Source organism: Apodemus sylvaticus, chromosome 7 (assembly GCF_947179515.1).
Source record: "Apodemus sylvaticus chromosome 7, mApoSyl1.1, whole genome shotgun sequence".
NCBI classification, from domain to species: domain Eukaryota; kingdom Metazoa; phylum Chordata; class Mammalia; order Rodentia; family Muridae; genus Apodemus; species Apodemus sylvaticus.
The window spans coordinates 48,487,488-48,508,649 of record NC_067478.1 but is presented as its reverse complement, the minus strand read 5'-3'; the positions used below and the strand labels follow the sequence as shown (position 1 = coordinate 48,508,649).

General features: G+C 42.5%; 1 protein-coding gene across 1 annotated transcript in view; it reads right to left on the bottom strand.

The window, feature by feature from the left end:
* Positions 1-2,716: 2,716 nt before the first annotated feature.
* Impg1 (interphotoreceptor matrix proteoglycan 1) overlaps positions 2,717-21,162 on the bottom strand; it is a 141,637-nt gene continuing 123,191 nt past the window's right edge. The window contains exons 15-17 of the mRNA XM_052189312.1: positions 9,478-9,673; positions 4,376-4,445; positions 2,717-2,797 (exon numbers count right to left, since the gene is read on the bottom strand). Of these exons, the coding sequence (XP_052045272.1) occupies positions 2,717-2,797; positions 4,376-4,445; positions 9,478-9,673 (347 nt within the window). The remainder of the gene's footprint in view (positions 2,798-4,375; positions 4,446-9,477; positions 9,674-21,162) is intronic.

Here is a 21,162-nt window from a genome sequence, read left to right as displayed (position 1 = left end):
TTTTTATTCATTTCATGAAAAGTGTGTGTCTAATACTTTCCTAAAACACTGATGTACTGGAAATTCAAATAAATTGCCTTATATGTAGAACATCCTTGTGTATTGTGTGTTTTTAATACAGGGTGCGAAATGTCACGCTTTTAGTAGATTTCATGTCGGAAATGTTGGGGATAATCCATGTGCTAGGGCTACATGGAGAGGCAGGCACTCCAGGGGACTGAAAATTCCTGAATCCTGACCAGACATTTGTATGTAATCTCCTTGCAGCTAATAAACAGGGCTGTGTGTGAGCCACTAAACCCACTCAGACTGGAGGCATACTGATCTGGGATGTCTCACTCCAGACTCTGACTAATCCGTGAGAGGAGAAAGATCATAAAGCCCGGTGACCCATAAACCCAAAGACTCTTGCCTAAGGTTTGAACACCAGTCTGGATAGCTTGCTCTATGAAGAGTTTTGAATCTTCCACATTCCTGGTGGGTCTCTGAGAGCAGAAGGAAACTAGTTTCTTTCTGTATTACTTTTTTTGGATGCCAAAACATGGGTGATCCAAAGAGTTAGAAGCAATGAACCTACACTGGGACCCCTTTATACAGAATGTTTTACCTACATAGCTTCTCTATAAAAATCTGTCCTGCACTGCTTAGCATTGGACTAAAATGTGGGTGAGCGGCCCGGATGGGAAGGAAGGGGTAGACAGTTCCCTCCTTGTGTAAGCATTTCACTCGCTTGTGATTGGCCTGTCATGCTTTAGCAATTCTGCCTCCATATGGGATGTTCCAGGGATTTGGGATTGGGTTGCTCAGTCCATCTTTGCTACTATTCTTTAGTCTGTGACCTTGTCACCATATACCAACGTGACAGCCTTACTCCAGATATAGAGCTTCCCCTGGGGAGCCTGGAGGAGAAGTGAGGATGCAAGCTCTTCATTTGAGAGACCAACAGGAAGGGATTTAAAGTCTTGTATCTCTTCTCCATGAGAGAAAACCACTTTTCAAAATATCCTCTTCATTATGAAGAAATATTTTGATTTTGGTTTTGTAGCTTTCTTGTTAAACACTGCTACCAATATTTACTATTTCACTGTCAAGGCAGTATTACAATAACCTGTTTCATTTGCTTATCAAATCCATGGAATGACTAGTAAAATACAAATATACTTTATTATAAATCTAAGAATATAGTACTTACATTTTTAAATTTATGATATATTTTGCCCCAAGTATATTTGACAATTGGATTTGAAAGTGATGCAGAGATAGGAATTTCCCATCAAGTAGCATATTAAATGCTGAACTGTATTTCATTGGTACCAATACAGATGCATATAGGACAGTGTGTAGACATTGTTCATCTGGTGGAAAAACCAGACACATCATGCATGTCATGTTGTTCAAACTCTTCAGCTTCTCACTGACACAGTGCTTTCCTTCAAAATCTTCCTTTAGGGTGGCAACAAGAGAGTAAGATTTTTCCCGTGATATGTATATCTGAGCCTCAGTCTCTCTGTCTCTTTTTGTCTCTCTCTGGGTTTCTCTCTCTCTCTCTCTCTCTCTCTCTCTCTCTCTCTCTCTCTCTCTCTCTCAGAGCAATTCAGAAATTATGGGCAACAAAATAATCTACTGTGTAAGCAAGAACTGCTTATATAAAACCAGAATGCTTAAACAACTGGAGAGAGTTGAGAGTGAGGGGGAAGAGGGAAGACACACACATGCCACGTACACACACACACACACACACACACACACACACGGTAGGGGGAGAGAGAGAGAGGACTGTAGTGTGGAACATACATTTAGTCATCACAGTACTTGATACTACAGTCATACACAAGAGATCTGACCCTCACACAGTGATCATCTTTAAAACTAAAATATTTTTAAAATTTAGATTTTAAAATTTTTTGTGTAGGAGTGTTTTGCCTGCCTGAATGCGTATGTGCCACATGGCTGCCTGGTACTGGTAGTAATCAATTAGAAGAGGGTGTGTGATCCCCTTGAACTGGGATTATGAATAGTTGTAAACTGCCTTATGGGTGATGGGTACTGAATCTGGATCCTCTGGAAAAGTAACAACTATTCTTAACCACTGAGTTAGCTCTCCAGCCTCCTTTTCCACCCCCGATAAAAAAAATGGTGTGGGTGTGTCTGGTTTTGGTTCTGTGCATGTGGGTACCAAGGCCAGAGGAGGGTGTTTGTGTTCTCTGGAGCTGGAGTTGCAGGTGTATGCGAGCCAGTTGATGCGGGTGTGGCATCTAAACCCAGGTCTTCTGGAAGAGCAGTACATACTCTTAACCACTTAGCTGTCTCTCTGGCCCAAATAATAATCTTTTAACTGTATATTATAATATATAAAAGAACCAGTTCCCCAATACTGTACAACCCACAGAACAAGTTGTACTTTTTTGAGTATTTTTCTCTTCTACTTGAGTACTGTCCAAAAATAGTCAAATGTGTTCAATGATTGCTTTGAGCTTTGACTAAAAAAAAAAAAAAAAATGTGTTCCTCCCCCACCCCCAGGCTTAACTGTCATCAAATAACAAGACTGTTCTCTAGTTCAAGCATGTCGATTCTCAGAGTTAATTACATGCCTGTATTCCAATGACCACTGAAAATCTCTCTCTGTTTTTCAGAAGTTAACAGAATGGATACACCTTTAAGAAATAAAGTTGCCTTTCAACAGAGTTTGAAACATTATGCATATGATTCCAGCTTTTAATTTCCCTCCAAATCCTGGTCATCAAATTCTTCAAATCCTATAGCTGCTGACAGTTCAGAATTTCTTTTCTTGACTACCTGGAAGACAAAGAGTTTTATTGTAAGAGCCATTTAAAATCAAATGAACAAGTACTTCAGGTCCGACTGCCCTTGGTGGATGAGGGCGGGCTTGCCGTTTAGGAAACCTTTGAAAGGTCAGAATGGTGTCCGTTTATTCTTAACTTTACACCCACCAGGACTGCAGCCTTTCCTTTCTTAAACCTAATACCTTTCTAGGTTGATCGTCTTCTGGAACAAATAGTCTGTACATGAATTTCACCATGTTTCTTCCCAGTTGTAGTGGGCACCACTAATCTATTACAGAATTCCTAAGAAACACATACATGTCCTTCAACCACAATGCCTGTGACCTTGGACTACACCCCCCCCCCACACACACACCCTTCCCCACACACCATGCAAAGACAAGCCTCTGGTATTTCAAGATATAATTGCTGCTGGATGAAACAAGTTGTCTCTTAGTGTTAGCTCTGTGCTCAGGAGGCTGACAGTTGAATACAGTTTTCCTTAGGAAAGCAAGTCGCCTTCAAAATAGCATCAAATTTTATCAATATCAGATCCTATATCTTGTCATCACTTCATGGTCTGTATCTAAACTTACTCTGTTTCTTCAGTTTTCCTGGTTTCAAAAATTCAGATGGTACAATACAACTCATTTTCAGTGTGCGACTGAGTCAAGCTTATTCTAGTCAGTCTTGTTGTTACCATGTTGTTCTTGGTGGTAAGCCAGCTGGTAACCACCCCAGGTGCAGGCTTAAGGAATTTGCTTTATTGATTGTCTCTGGCATGAGCAATGGTTCCTTCTACCATTTGTTACTATCCAAGACTTCTAATAATTAAAAACAAAATATGCAATTTGGGAACAAAGATGTCCAATCTTTTCCCTCAAAGTTATTTTTTTTAAAAAAACTAAATCTTTAGATTATATATACCCTGACTATAGATCACTTTTTTTTTTTTATAAAATAATCTTGTTAAAATAACTTGTTTTAAGAGACTTTAACTTTAACTTTCTGAGGTTGTTCATATTTCAAAAATAATGCTGCTTCCACATTTTTAAAATTGTGGATGATTGTTATTTGAAATAAAAAGAAAATTAAGCCAGGTGTGGTGACTGGTACCTGTCACCACAGCACTCCAGAGGCCAAGGCAAGAGGCTGTAAAGCCCATGACCAGTCTGGGTGCTATAGCCTATTTCCCATAAGAAAGAGAAAGAATTGAAAGCATAGCTTATATGAAATTACTCAGGACCACGAATATTATTACTTGGAAAATTTCAGTTTTGTCAAAACACATTTGATTACTCATAATCTTTTTTTCAAGAAAAGATTGGGACTCTTATAAAACATTTAGTCTACTTCCGTGATTTCATTATTTTAGCCACATATTTCAGTTGCTGGGTATTTTTCAGTCTCCATCCTTGTTTCAGGGAATACCTCTTCCCAGTCAAACTCAGTTCCAGAAGGCTACCAAATAAAGAACAAGTGCTTTAGGTTGCCTCATTAGAAACATTTAAAAAAGCGCAGGTGTCAAACTGGTTCTATTTTTTTTTCAAAAGTCAACCTATTTCAACTAACAAAGAAAGTTCAATTTTACCTCATTTTGCTGACGTTGTAGCTTTTTAACACTAGGTTCCTGAACTTGGTTTGTAGAGTGATCTGGTGGCCTGCAAGAAAAAAAAAAAAAAGCAGTATTATCTTCCACAGTTGAGATCAGCTAGGCTGCTGCTATCTTGGAACTGAAATTACGGCTGGTGAAAGTGCTTAGCACAGCCCTGCAGGCTCAGCCAGTGCAGTTTCTCCTCTCGGATGGCTTACTTCCTGGGTCTCGGAAGGGTAGACAGAAATGCATGGGAAAGATGGGAGGGCGGGCTCACTGTGCAAGGGCAGTGACTGTTCAAGCCAAGCACTGAGCTGTGACTGCTCTAAAAATATTATCAGAGCATTTTGGTTCATAATGCTATTCAAGGAAGGGTTAGTCTTAAGTGCTGTTTACAATTCCAGACTTATTGTATTACCTACTTTCTCTTCATATTATATGTGTCTTCACTTTATATTTTTCATTATAAAATGGGCATAATACCTGGAGGATTTTGTCCTATACAGTTTCCTAACAAGTAAACATTTATTTCTTTCAATCTTTTAACATGTGTATATGTATTTCTTTATTTATCTTAAGTTCTGTGACAATCAATAGCTTTGTATAGCAGATTTTAGTAACTTTCACCTCCTACCATTCTCTTATCCCCCACCTCTTGCTTCTTTCCACTCTGAACATTCTGAACTCTTCCATCTCTGAACAACAGCGTATCTCCTCACCCTTGGTGAGAATCACATTTTGATAGTTTCTCTTCAGCTGTATTCCCAGTGTATCTGGGTATGGAAAAATAGGCTGTTCTGGCCTAAATTTGTTTCGGGTGCACATGGGTACGATGGAATTGCGTCCTCTGCCACATTCTTAGGGCCAATCCTCTCATTACCATCTTATGTTGTGCACAATTAGATATGTATATATTTAAAATCGAATGCATTAGGGGATGGGACATACACGGTAGGAAAAGTAAATTATGCAACCCAATCTATCAATCAAGATGGAGAAGCATCCAAGCCATGCTCCTTAGCAGCCAGCTCTTCCTCCGTGTAGACACTATAAAATAAAGGCTCCAGGCTCCAGCCAGTGAGCCTCCGGTACTCTCAGTCATGTGATCCACTGTCAGTCTTTAGTAGTTCATCCTTCTGAAATCCACTCTGTCCAGTTACCTAGCTGCTTCTGTAATTCCATGTGAGCCCTCATTTTCAACTCTTCTGGTAAGAGGCCAAGAACCTCTGGCCTTACCACCTGGCCCAGAACAGTGAATAGGTATAGCTATAAAAGTTATTTAAAACTGTCCAAGCCACATTTATTTTCTAGAGATGCTGAAAAGATTTTCTTGAAAGAGGGCGATTCTGCTATGCAGATCCACCTGCAGTGATGATTAGAAGTGGTGCAGCTCTGGACGACACATCATCTGCACTTGGTATTATTAACCTTCTAGCCAAACTCACGAGCAACACATAGGATTCCAACTGTACTTGGACATCCCTGTCGACAGTGAGACCGAGGATCCTCTGTATTCACTGGTCTTTGGATTCTTCTGTGAATAGCACCTCTGTAGTCATTGCTTACTTTATCATTAGGATTTTCATCTTTTACTGACCACCTTCTTCCTCCTCTTCTATTATTAATTATTATTATTAAACAGTAGCTTGTCTATAGTATAGGCTATATTTTTCCTTAATCTTCTAGTTTATTTGTTAGTCTTCTCACCTGTGTCTACCAGGGAAATATTAATGTCTTCTGGGATTTTTTTTTTTGTCTCAGTAGAGTAGATTTTTTAGATTATAGAAATTTGTTTTTTTTTTTTTTTAATAGATAGGGAGTCTGGAAACTGGAACTGGCCAGTTTTGAACTTGCAGCTATCCTCCTGCCTTGGTCTCTGAAGAGCTGGGCCACCATACCTGGTTCAAAAGTCATTTCTCGGGCTTAGGCAGCTCTGCTTTTGTAAATGGGAAGCAGCTGTGCTCCGGCCCGGCCCCGAGTGGCTAGTCCATCCCTCTCTTGTTTATCTGCCCTGCTTTCTAAAGATACTCCCTGGTGTTGAGGATCTGTTTTGAAGGTTGCCTTTGTTCTGCTTGCCACCTATCTGGGTGTCACAACTATTATTTCATGTCTGTGTTGCCACTTTATCATCTGTCGTCTCTTACACTTTCTTATTTCCAAAGGAACTTTATAAGCAGAATTTCAAGCCATATGAAATCGTGTTCATGCCTTGACTGTAACAGACATAGAGATGGCCCGTGGACACTCCTCAGCTTCACTTCCTGGATACCATGCACTGCATGTTCCTAAGAATGCAATTTGTAATGACACTTCATGGATTCAGTAAGCTCATGGTGGACTGGACTGGCTGCTTTTGTGTGTCAACACAGGCTGGAGTTATCACAGAGAAAGGAGCTTCAGTTGGGGAAGTGCCTCCATGAGATCCAACTGTGGGGCATTTTCTCAATTAGTGATGTGGGGGGGAGGGTTCCTTGTGGGTGGTGCCATCCCTGGGCTGGTATTCTTGGGTTCTATAAGAGAGTAGGCTGAGCAAGCCAGAGGAAGCAAGCCAGTAAGAAACATCCCTCCATGGCCTCTATATCAGCTCCTGCTTCCTGATCTGCTTGAGTTCCTGTCCTGACTTCCTTTGGTGATGAACAGCAGTGTGGAAGTATGAGCTGAATAAATCCTTTCCTCCCCAACTTGCTTCTTGGTCATGATGTTTGTGCAGAAATAGAAACCCTGATTAAGACATGGACTCTTTCAGTCTTATCATTCAATAAGGAAACTACATCTTAGAGAAGGAATATATGCATGGCCACTTCTTGACCATTTCTAACTGGATTACCAAACTGCACTTTTAAACTGTTATCTGACCCCAGAACATTGCTTCCTAGTCATGGTCAGGTAATTATTTTAAAAGTGTTGATGCCTTGATATTCACAGGGTGAGAATTATAAAAAAGAGAAGAAATCTCTCTATTTTCTTACAGATGGAATCTTGGGAGGTATGTGGCCTTGTGGTGTGACATTGGGGACTGTGGCCATTCGAGTGAGCAAGAGGGGGGATGAGGAAATTAGAACCACCTGCCAGCCATCTCACACACCAAGCAAGTGTTTGGTTGTGTGCTTGAAGGCTGTGGTAGAGAAAGGCTGGCCATACTCTTGAAAGTGGCCTACGACTGGCCTCTGTGGAAGCCCCTGAGAGCAGAGGTTGCAGACCTTTCCTGTGTGTACCACAGTTTGAGGAGAACCCTGTGTTGTCTCCTCTCTCCTAAGCACATATTCATGTCTGATCACATCTCCGTTCCTTCCCATACCTACCAAAGAGCTTCCCTCATCCATTTTGATTCCAGCAGAAATCAATTTAGGACACTTATAACGAATGAACTATTTTAATCATTAAAAATGTTACTATACGGGCTGGTGAGATGGCTCAGCGGTTAAGAGCACTGACTGCTCTTCTGAAGGTCCTGAGTTCAAATCCCAGCAACCACATGGTGGCACACAACCATCCATAATGAGATCTGATGCCCTCTTCTGGTGTGTGAAGACAGCTACAGTGTATTTACATATGCCAATAAATAAATCTTTGGGCTGGTGCAAGCAGGACTGGAGCTAGCAGAGGTCCTGAGTTCAATTCCCAGCAACGACATGATGATGGCTCATAACCATCTGTACCACTACAGTGTACTCATATACATAAAATACATAAATAAATCTTAAAAAATGTTACTATACAAAAATACTTCATGACAGGAGGAAATTTTCAGGGTTTAAAAACCAAGCTGATGGGCTGTGCTCATGGTTCACAGGATAAAGTTCTTGTCGTGCAAGTACGAGGACCTGAGTTTAGGTCTCCAGAACCTCCAGAAGGCCTGACAGGTAATGAGTGCCTTTAATACCAGTGCTTCTCTGGTGAGGTGGAAAGTGAAATGGATGCCGTGGAAGTTTGTGTCAAGCTAGCCTGGCATATGCAACTGCAAACAAGAGACCCTGTGTCAAGGACGACGTAAGGAATGACACCTAAGGTTGACCTCTGACCTCTAAATACATTTGGTGACACATATACCTACCGACCTACCTACATACATACACATACATAGACACACACACACACACACACACACACACACACACACACATACACACACACACAGGAGCAGAGAGACAGAGCCAATCAGAGACAGAGATAATCAGAAACAGAGAGACAGAGACAGAGTGTAAGAGAGTGAGCTGTCTATAAAACAAGCCCATCCAGTTTCATGTTTTGTTAGAAAATTTCTTACAAATTAATTCTACATAAATAGGGACAGTGAGAGAACAGGCGATTGGATGAGTTCCAAAGCATGCTGATGTCTAACTTTCTCTGTTAAGCATGCTGATGTCTAACCTTCTGTTAGTTTTCTTATGATGAATGATATAGGTGTGTTTGTAAACAGAATGCCCCACATTTCTCTCTCTCTCTCTCTCTCTCTCTCTCTCTCTCTCTCTCTCTCTCTCTCACACACACACACACACACACACACACACACACAGTAGTAATCCACTCATGCCTTTTCTGCTTCTCTCTGGGCAAGTCCAGATACTAATGAAAGCCTCGCACAGGGCTCCCAAGTGTGGCCCTTGCATGGCTGCCCCAGCCGTACTTGAGCAAGGTGAGAGGAGCGAGCCCCGATCCCACCTCTGCTGAGAAGTCGGGCAGAGCAAGGTGAGAGGAGCGAGTTTCCATGAGGCATCCAGAGACTGGGCTGTCTGCTGAACTCGGAGAACCCAGCTCTGCAGGAACCTATGACTTCTTTCACCTACAAAAATGATTCCTTTTATTTTGATACTCAGTAACATGTACAACACTGAGATTGTATGGTTCCAACTTCCCTATTATCACTTGGGTGCATCACAATGTATTTACCCTTAATGGTGAGGGCACCTTAAAGACACTCTTGGCAAGCAGGATCCTGTATTAACACATCTCCCCGCCTGTTTCATATACAATTTAACTTATAATATCCAAAATAAAACTTTTGCCTACAGGAGCACATGAATTTATCCACATGGTAGCTTTCCCAGGATATGAACAATGGCTTCTTCTTGGGTCTGCAATCTGCGTACTCGACCTACCTGCATGGGGTCGCTTGTCCTCTGCCGGCCTCACAAGTCTTTCCAGGGGGACAGAGGTTCAGGTCCTGGTCATCCAGGGTCCCGTGGCTCTCATGTCCCTGTCTGCAGTGACACTCCGCTTCCTCTGTCCACTCATTCTTTACACATTGGGCAAATTTGCCACAGTCTAGGAGTTTGCAGGGATCTGCTTGATCAGCTGCAAGAGACAGGGCAGATGTTGATGAAGGCGTGGGCATCTAAACAGTGTGCCTAGCAGCAGTCAACAGTAAGAGAGCAAATACATTTGCCATCGCCCCATTGTTGGAATGGGCTGTACCGGACTGATTAGGCTGGAGGAAAATGAAAACACACTTCGTATCTTTGATAAACGAATCTAGACCAGGGCAGTAATATATTTAGCTCCAACTGTAATTATGCACAGGTTTTGGAACGCAGCACAGTCATCTGGAGGCCTTATTCAGACAGATTCCTTCAGGAGGAGAATTGTAAATCTAGAGCATCCCAGGATGCTTCAGTCTGGGAGCACGCTGGCCTCATCAGCCTGTGCTTGCTCGTACAGAACTGACAGTGAGCCCACACCAAGTGTCAAATGTGTAGCCATTGGATTACTCTCTTTTCTGCATTGAAAGGGTTTCCTTTTTAATCATATTACTGGGTCTATTACATGCATAGGTCTAGGGCAGGGAGCCATGTGTAAAACCACTCTTTCTTGAAATCCCAGAAAATAATTCTACATGTGAGATTCAATTTGTGAGATTCAATTTGTAGAACACTACAAGTTTGAAATAAAGATGAATTTGGAGCCAAGTCAACAGAACAAGAGTGGTTTTAAACTGAGGTTTTAAAATGAGGGCCATCAAGGTCACTCAGTGAGTCAAAGCCTGCCATGAAACCCAATGACCCAAGATCGAGTCTCTGGATCCACATGATAGGAGGGGAGAACTGATTCTCATAGCTTATCAGTACTGACCAATTAAATTTGCTTCTCTTGCATGTTTAAGACTGGGACAGATGTTTCATCAGGAACAGCAGCAGGGGCAGAGGCATAGAGGGGAAAAGAGAAAGCAGGAAAGATCTGGCTAGCAAGGAACAGAAGCATGTGTGGGAAAGATCAGAGTTGAGACAAGAAGGTATGTTAACATCATTTCTGAATGCCATACTATGATATTTAGACTTAAGACACCACCACCACCACCACCACCACCACTACCACCACCACCACCACCACCACTACCACCACCAACAACAACCAGACACCACTTTCTCATTGCCATCTCCCTAACCACAGGGATTTGCATGTTTCAGGAAATAATATCCACAGAGGATTTTTGCCCAAGGAAAGACTATGATCAGAAATGTGCTTCAGAATATTTGGAATTAGAACTTGTATGTATTTAAGTATTATGATGACATCAGAAACCTTCTGGGCCAATATGTCCCTAGTGGGAACATTTATAGAACTCTGATTCAGCAGGATTTGATATGCTTTATATTAAAAAAGAGATACGCTGACTAAATAAGCTTAAAGAATTCTGTGTGACTGTTGATGAGAATGTAAATTTGTGCAGTCATTACGGAAAGCAGAATGTTGGCAGTCTCCGATTAAAAATAGAACCACCAATGATTCAGCAATACCACTACTGAGTATGTACCGTGGTGGTTTGAATAAGAATGGCCCCCACAGGCTCATATATTTGAATGGCTAGTCACCAGGGAGTGGACGTGTTTGAAAGGATTAGAAGGATTAGGAGGTGTGGCCTTGTTGGAGTAGATGTGGCCCTGTTGGAGGAACCATGTTGCTAGGGTAGGTTTTGAGGTTTCAAAAAGCCCATACTCAGCCCAGTGTCTCTTTCTGCTTGCTGCCTACAGATCACAGTGCAAAGCTTTCAGCTCCTTCCTTAGCACGGTGCCTGCCTACATGCTGCCATATTCTCTGCCATGATGAGAGTAGACTAACACTCTGAAACTCTAGGCAAGACCTCAATTAAATGCTCTCTTTTTATAAGATTCACCTTGGACATGGTGTCTCTTCACTATGACACTACTAAAGAAAATGAAATCAGCACATTGCAGAGACATCTGCATTTCTACATTTACTGCATGAGCACAGTGAGAACAACTTAAGTGACCCCCTAAATGTTGGGTAAAATGGATCACACACACACACACACACACACACATGGAAAAACCAAGAAATTTGTTTAGAGAGATGATTCAGGGCTCTATTTTTGTTGAAGACCTGAGACCATTTTCCATTGCTCACACTGGGTGGGACATAATCACCTGCAACCATAGCTCCGGGAGAGCAGGCAGTCTTTGTGGGTCTGTGGGCACATGCTCTCTGCTCTCTCTCTCTCTCTCTCTCTCTCTCTCTCATACACACACACACACACAATCTCTCTTTCTCTAAGACAAAAGTAAAAGTCTAAAAGAACACACAAATCAAAGAAATCCTTTCATTTGTAACACATGGCCTAACTTGGAGGACATCATGGAGGCCAAATATCTTGGAGGACAGAAGGACAAATATCGCATGATCCCAGTCACACACGCTTAAAACATTGCTTTTGAGAGCAGAACAATGATTCCCAGATTCTGAGAATCATTGGTTCACAGGTGCTAAGGTATGGTCAGATGAGAGGAGAAAATTCTAAGTGGCATAATACACAATCTTGTGACAATGATTAATAATAATGCATTTGGTCTCTCAAAGCAGCTAGAAAAGAATATTTGGAATAGTCTCATCATAAATAAACAATAAATGTTTAAGATATATTAAATTATTATCCATAAATAATTATGGATATATGAGTTGTCTTAACAAAATATATATACATATGATGAACCACTACATTATATCTAATAAATATGTACAATTATTGTATGTCAACCAAAAATAAAACAGGAATACGGCAGCGTGTGTCTGTACTTCTAGCCACTTGTGAAGTCTGCTCAAACTATGGCTTCGGAGACCGGCTTGGGCAATGCAGTGAGACCCCTATCTTACAAATAAAAAGGTAATAAAACAGAAATTAGAAAACATACATCCTACAAAATAAATATAATAGGTTCTCTGTTTTCTTTCTCTGTTCTCTTTTACCCTCAGTACCACCTCCTTCTATTTTACTTCTAAACCTCATGGGCTCATGACCAGGATGTGTCTACTGTAGCCAGCTCCTCTGACCAGCCAGAAGAGCTAGGAGCTGTGCAGATGGGCAGGAAATGGGCACCCTCTATTATCCCAGTTCCTGCTGGGCTCCCTCTTATGGTGGGAGGCTCTGAGACAGGGAGATGAATGTGACCAACCTAGGTTTTTTTGTTTGTTTGTTTGTTTGTTTGTTTGTTTGTTTTATTTTTTTGGCAATGTTCTTAAAAAGATGTTTTGAGACTCCCAGCAAGGTTGCTAAAGTCTTTGAGCAAAGTTGAATTTCTCTGTAGCTTTCCCATCTCATTTTGGCAAGGCTAGCATGTTAAGGAATTGTGTCACTTTTGAGGCAATAACTCAAATTCCCACTGACAACCCAGATGATTTTACATCCAGGACCCACTTTAGTAAACCACAAATGTCAGCAACTAGTGTGTGCTTGAAAATAAAAGTGGGATGTGTGTGTGTGTGTGTGTGTATGTGGGGGGGATTGCAGGCTCCACTTCCTTTTCAGCCATAGATGTTTAACTTGAAAAACTGACCAAAACAAACAAACAAACAAACAAAATGCTTCCCTCTGAGGCCAACAGCAAAACTATATTTGAAATAACAATAAAACAAATATTCATATTCTATATTATTAAAAATTAATAATATAATAATAAAATAAAATGCATATTTAAAATAAAATAATCAAAGAGTGTGCCTGTAAAAAAAGTGTTTCTATTTTTAACATAATTTCCTTTTTTCTTGCCAGGTACAGATTATGTATTTTCAAAGTTGTACAATGCACAGGCAGCATTTGGGGCAAGGACTTTAGCCAAATTGGGGGGGGGGCTCCTGTATCAGATATGGGGGATGAATGGAACCATTTTATAAATTAGTTGGTATTCTCATGTTTTTTATCCAGGACCAGTCAACAGAGAATGAAAGAGACTTTAAGTCACCAAGCTTAGGTTTTGTTTGCAGTATACGCCATCCTAGATACTAAGATAACATCCATTTATTCGACAAATATCAACATGACCTTTCAAAAGTTTCAGCACCAAGAATGACTGATATCTGTGCTGTGTGGTTTTAGGTCAACTTGACACAAGCTAAAGTCATCTGAGAGGAGGGAACTTCAATTTAGAAAATGCTTTCAGGAAATCCAGCTGGAGGTCATTTTTAAATTAGTGATTAATGCGGGCAGAGTCTGTGGTACCATCCCTGGGCTGTTGGACCTGGGTTTTATAAAAAAGCAAGCTGAACAAGCCATGAGGAGCAAGCCAGTATGTAGCACTCCTCCACTGTCTTTTCATCACCTGCTGTCTCTAGGTTCCTGCCCTGTGTGAATGAACTTCTGTTCTGACCTTTTCCAGTGATCAACAGTGCTGTGGATGTGTAAGCCAAACAAACCCTTTCCTCCCCAACTTGCTTTGATCATGATGTTTCATTGAAGCAATAGAAACCCTAAGAAAGAAAACATTTAAAACTTTTATTCATATACAACATTTACATCTCAGAATTTTGAAGACAGGGGGTATCTTAGAGACCTTCTAAACTGTCTTTGTCTCTTAGCGAGTGAAGAAGCCAAGATGTTGGGTGTTACTGAGAGCATGCCTGTTTGCACTTACCTCCTCTAACAGGTTCTCAGTTCTATCACCTTGTGGACTGTGTGACATGATCCAGGGAAGTCACATCCCCAAGGCAGAGCTGTTGGAATGTTTGCTAATATGGCAGATGCTAGCAATCTCAGTTAATTAGTCTCAAACAGAGGAGGCCATGCTTACAAGACTAATTATAGAAGCAAGCTCAGAATACCCAAGATCTATTTCACAGATCAAATGAAGCTCAAGAAGGAAGACCAAAGTGCGGATCCTTCAGTCCTTCTTAGAAGGGGGACAAAACACCCACAGGAGGAAATACAGAGACAAAGTGTAGAACAGAGACTGAAGGAAAGGCCATCCAGAGACTGTCCCATACATATACAGTTACCAAACCCACACACTATTGTGGAGGCCAACAAGTGCTTGCTGATAAGAGCCTAATATAGCTGTCTTTTGAGAGGCTCTGCCAGTGCCTGACAAATAGAGATTGATGCTCTCAGCCAACCATTGGACTGAGCACAGGGTCCCCAATGGAGAAGCTAGAGAAAGGACCCAAGGAGCTGAAGGGGTTTGCAGCCCCATTGGAGGAACAACAATATGAACCAACCAGTCCCCCCCCCCAAGCTCCTAGGGACTAAACCACCAACCAAAGAGTACACATGGAGGGACCCATGGCTCCAGATGCATAGCAGAGAGTGGCCTTGTCGGACAATTAGAGGAGACACCCTTGGACCTGAACAGGTTCGATGTCTCAGTGTAGGGGAATATTAGGACAGGAAAGGAGGGGTGGGTGGGTTGGTGAGCAGGGGGAGGAGGGATGGGAGAGGGGGTTTTCCGAGGGGAAACAAGGAAAGGTGATAACATTTGAAACATAAATAAAGAAAATATCTAATTTAATAGAAAGTACTTTCTTCTTAATTTGTGTGTGTGTGTGTATGTGTGTGTGTGCGCAGGTACCATGGTACACGTGTGGAGGTCAGATATAACCTTTGGGAATCCTCTCCTTCCACCATGTAAGTTCTGGGGATCCAACACATGTCTGTAGGCTGGGCAGCAAACAACTCATTCACTGAGCCATTTCACTGGCCTCGAAGAACTTTCTGAAACAAAACCCGCCGAATCATTGTCCTTCTTTGTTATGTCCCAGAGACATTTCTCTTTAGAATGAAGGATTCATTCCTAATTCATAGATAAGTCATACAATGGTTTGTTTCTTCCTTAACTGTAGACATTTGCTATGGATGTATGTCCTACTCTTTGCTACCAATCTAGCTGATGATAATTATCTGTGCATGGTATATCAACAGCCTAAAATTTATTGTCATAATAATTAATTTATTGTCCCCATGGACTTAAAAGAGGACAAGGAGGCCTGAGGTGGACAGCAGGCTATAAAGGTAAAAGAGATGCCATTTTACAGGGAAATATTTATAAATTGTAATTAAATTATATGTAGAGTTAAGGGAGTGAAGTTCTCACAAGTTGCTTTATAGACTGCTTCATAATTGTTTTAGCTTTTGAGATTTCCTTAAATCTCTTTTAAATTGTTTTTTTGTTCTTTTTGAGGACAGTCTCCCAGTATAAACCAGGCTGCTCCAGAGCTCACTGTGTAGCCTAGATTGGCCTCAAACTTGTTGGAGTCCCCTGCTTCAGCCTCTGAATGCCTCCATGTCTAGTTACTCAGATTCCTTTTCCGTTGGCCCTAGAAAGGAGTTTGACAAGAAAAGCCACCATACTCAAGAGATGCTTAGCTATTCTCTGAGACTTAGTGTAGTTCCTCCATGGCAAAATGACTTGATACTCTGTCTTTACCCAGTGTAGACGGCTCTTCTGTGGAGCACATATGATAACCTCAGCCCAGGACACCTGGCATTAGTATATGTGAGAATATTGTGAATATGTGAGAATATTGGTTATGAGTCAGCAGTTGATGGGGAGGTTTCAGACTCATCAGCACATGCGGAGGATTTGAGCAACACGTTTGACATCCTATGTGGATTTTCAGCATAGGCAGAGGACATTCATGTCATTGTTTAACAATGCTTTCTTAAGATGCCCTCAGGGGTCACAACCTGTTACCTGTAGCTACCTCAGGAGCAGGAACTCATATTGTCAAGAGCCATTATGTGTTCTGCACCATGCCGAGCACTTCCAATACACGGTTTTGTTAATGCTTGAACTTGCAAGAGCCTTCCATATACATACATATATATGCACATATATCCATATATACATGGAAGAGAGGATAGGAGGACACAGAGAAAATATCATATAGATGCTGTAAATGTACATCATACACACACACACACACACACACACACATATGTAGGCTGTGAACCACTATGCCTGGCCCCATACTACTTTTATAATTCACTTATCAAGTACAACCCAAGGTCAATACTCATTTCTATTTATAACGCTTAGATCTGTACATCTGTGTTAGACTACATTCTGTGGTTAGTCTACAGGGTTCTGTAACACCCGCTTCAAGGCCCTATGGAACTGAGAGAGGCTGAGGGTGGATAGGAGCCTGCCCCCCCTCCACATCAGCCCCTCCTCTTACCAGCTGATTCAGGCTTTCGTGAATATGTCTGTTGAATAACGATTCTCCCAATAAACAGATGCTCGAAAGGCTGCCATGCTCTGTCACAAGGCAGAACACTTTTCCTAGGAAGCATGAAAGCCCCATTTTCTTTTCATCTGCTCAACATGACAGCAATGAACACAGCTTGAAGTGGGTGCACTGCGGTGTGTATCGTCTGAGCTTTTTGGTGTAAGCATATTTTCGGTATCCGTTTCCCGGACTTGCTTATGTAATGTATTTTGTATGCATTTCAAAGGTCCTGAAAAGCTTTACTAACCTGCTTGCTGAGGAAGGTGGCCTCCTATCTCTCCGTCATCCAGGCAAACCCACCTGAACGTCCCTGATGCCTTGAACACTTTTCTAGTTCAAGATTAAAAGATTAAGGTTCTTGGGGCTGGAGAGATGGGTCAGCTGTTACAAGCACTTGCTGCTCTTCCAGCGGTCCTGGGTTCAGTTCCCAGGACCTTGAGGCTCACAGCATTCATTATTCCAGTTTCAGGGGGTCAAATGCTTTTTCTGACTTCCATGTGCACTACGGTTGCCACATGGTACATGTACATTCAATCCAAGCAAACATTTATATCCATAAAATTAATAAACCTAAAAATAAAGCTTTCAGTTTTTAAAAAGCACAGGGAATTTGTGTCTCCATGAAGCTTACATGTTCTTGGCAGGCCAATACTCTCTTTTTCAAGTCTTTTTCTGGTCTCAAGTGAGTTCATATTCTTCAGATCTTAAAGTAGTGTTTTCCTGCCTCCCCTGGCCTCTGAGTCTCTGTCATCCCCCCAGGCCTGCAATGGTCTCCACTACATCTCATCACCTCCAGGACACCCTCACTGCTTCTTTAGTAGGTTGGGCATTGACTGTCTCTCTCTCCCAAGCATCAGCAACACCTGATGTTTGCACTGTTGTCATGGCGCTGACACCGCGGGGTGGAGAGCAAAGCGTCTCCTTTTGGCCACACCCAATGGAGGTCGTGGCTAAGCTGGGATGAAGTCAGCTTTGACTTGTATTCCGCAGTGCTCTTCTTTGGGGAAATGGACAGAAGTCAGGACCTTTGAAATGCATACAAAATACATTATATAAGCAAGCCCAGGAAACGGATACAGGAAATATGCTTACACCAGAGGAGAAGGATTTTGACTTGGGGGTGGGAGAGAGGCCAATACAGAAGGAGAGACAGGGAAGAGGAGAAAATTACACTATGTCCTACATCACAGAGCACACACACACACACACACACACACACACACACACTCAATTTAAATGAAGTTCCCCTTTCTTGGACTTACAATGTTTTTCCTCCAAGAGTCATAGACTATCTAATAAAAACTCCAAGACTAAGCACGAGAAACTCCTTTCCTAGTTGTTGGCTGGGGAAGTTCAAGAGACTCCCTAAACCATCCGGGCTGTTGCTGATACTCTCCCTTGCCTCTCAGGGGTTGAAGGTCATCCCTGTTGCTGAAGACACCATGCATTTAGAGGATCCAAACTGGATCTGACCTGAAGACCTCCTCCCTGAGCTTTCGTAACAATGGAAGGTGCTGTGCAAGCTTCCATGGGGAGAAGCAATGAACAGTTGCACCTGAACCACAATAACCAGCATGGTGGGATAGCCACAGGGGTACAAAAGCGGCATTAATATCTTGGTGGTAACCAACAGCTCTCTAACTGGACTTAGAGGCTGCTTACACGGAGAAACTGCGCCTTGTACTAGAATCCTAGCCAACTACACGTGCCTAGTGGGGCTGTAGAGGGGATCCTACCAACAAGTGTATAAAGATACACTTATTTTAGCCCTCACCCCTCATTAAGGAAAATCTCCTCAAATGGACCATTGCAGAAATCCACAACTGATCAAAATTCAGTGACCTGCTGATTGTTGTGAGCCTAGCCCTCAATGGATACATCTACAGCTCCATTCCTGCACCCAAGGTTCAGGAAACATCTTAGAAGAGAGGGTGGTAAGATTGTAAGAGCCAGAAACCAGGAAATCTGCTGTGACACCAGTGTCTCCTAGAAACGACAGGGAAGCTGCCCCCAGGATACCTCAACAATATGGCTGTTAAACAAGACCTGACAAGGACACCACCAGCAGACATGCTAATGCAGAAGGAGAAAGTCTCATGGGGGTTCCAACCTTAGAAAGAAAACACAAGCAACTAGAATTCGGAAAGGAAAAAAGTCTTTAAGGATGGACCCCTAATTGGCCATCCAGCATTCAATGGTCAGACCTGAAATCATAAACATAAAAATTAGAAAGACTGTACAGACTGTATTTATATATTTAGGCAAGCACACACCTACACCAACAACAAAGAAAAAGAGGCCATTATTTGAGAGGAAACAAGTAGGAAACAGTGAGTTGGAAAGATGCAGGGAGGAGAGGAAATGCTGTAATTACATTTTAATGAAAAAAATTAAAAACAGCAGCAGCAGCAGCAGCAGCAGCAACAACAACAACAGCAACAACAACTATAAAGGAAAACAATTAGGCTTCACCTGGAGCTGTTCAGGGACTTTTTCCCCCCCTCAAATCTATGAAATAAAGTCCTCACTAGATGGCGCTCAATAGCAAAAGAAGTAGAGAAGTAGAGCTAGAGAAACTGAAGCTTGCAAACTGATTTTTTGTTTCTTGAAAACCCGCCCAGAGCGGTGGGAGCGGTGGAGGGACGCAAGGTCTCCAGGAGAGCGCCGGCGCACCGGTTCTCTGGATGCTGATGGAGCTGTTGCTGCTCCGGGATTTCGGCGGAGTCCAGGCTCGGGAATGCGGCGCACACCCCGGGCCATCTTTTCCTTTTTGGGTCCGCTGCAGGTGCGGTGGGTCTACCCATCACCACAGCCTTTGTTACTTTCAGGACCCACGAAGATAATTGTCTTTAAATTCAGAATACTTAAATTAGTAGACTCAGGCCAGATGATATTAGGTTCCAGATCCATACGTTTTTATAAACAATTCTAACAGTTCTTATTAATTAGTGTTAATAGTGATTATGCCTAAAGGACCGTGAGTACAGGAAATCCTAATAAGTCCTGGTACTCTGTCCCTTTGTCAAACTCGGCCGTTAGTAATGTGGATAAGTCTCTCAAGGAAAAACTGAGATGTACAGTAGTGTTCCCACCTCCTCACACGGGTCTCTTGAGGCCACCGTGAGGCAGTCTGTATCTGCAGAGAGCATGGACCCTCGCAGCCTTACTGGATTGCAGTGGGAGACCCTGGAAGCTGGAGAGGCTGGGAGAACCTAGGAGTCAGGGGAGTCAGGGGAGTCAGGGGAGGCAGGGGAGGCAGGGGGCAGGGGGCAGGGGGCAGGGGGCAGAGGGCAAGGGAGGCAGGGGAGGCAGGGGGCAGGGGGAAGGGGGGCAGCAGGAGCAAGGGGCAGGGAGGCAGAGGGCAAGGGAGGCAGGGCAGGCAGGGAGAACCCATTTTTAGGTCTAACCGACCTTCTAGGACTTTCTTGCTTCGGGGGTTAGGGAAAGGAATGTCTTTAGGAAGCCTGGTGAGTTGATTGGTGTGTGAAACGGAAGGCACAGATTGAAACTGAAGTGGGCTGATATAAATCTGGCAGTGCAGACAGTTGAGGGGGGGGGGGGTCCAACAGAAAAAAGTTAAGTGGAAAATTTTCTCAGGAGGCAAGGGGCCCATGAAATGACCCTATGAGACAGGGTCCAGGGCACAGGTGGCAAGTCCCCTCCTAGGAGGGCATATTAGGTGAGATTGGGAAATTTGGGAGTTTGGTTCCTGAAAGTAAAGACTTTTTTTCCATTGTACAATTATGGCACAATACTTTAGGAAATTTTAGGAAATTTGAAGAAATTCAGACTTTAGTAGAACTCAGTTAGGATGCAGTCTGGTCAGTAGAAGGCCTTACAAGGGTCCATTCTGTAGAGCAGGGTATAGTCAAAGGATGCACACAGACCTGGAGTCCAGCCACTGCAGTAACTGGGCATTTTGTTACATTTTGTTGTTATTTTTTCCTCCACATATTTTCTCCAGTAATATAAAGGGTATGGGATTTTTGCCTACTTTGTATATTTATTAAGATGAAAACAGAACGTCAGTTAGTACTTGTGATTATTACGGGTTTTATTGTCTGTCTTGTGATGAGTGACATCTGCCTCCTTCTCAGTGGTGACTACTAAACAGGAATCTGGCAAGTACTGCCTTTTACTGTGAGAGTGAGTTTGTTGATCCACGTTTTCGCTGGAAGCCTCTTTGGATGGCAGCCTGTAATTAATTCTGACATTTGCCATTTGCCAGCCTTGGGGTTTGCCTGTGTATGAGCAGGCTTCTTAGGAATTCAAGGGGAGAAGTTACATGTGGTTTTTGCATTCTCGAGATCTTCAACCGGCGCAGCCAACGTGTGTAA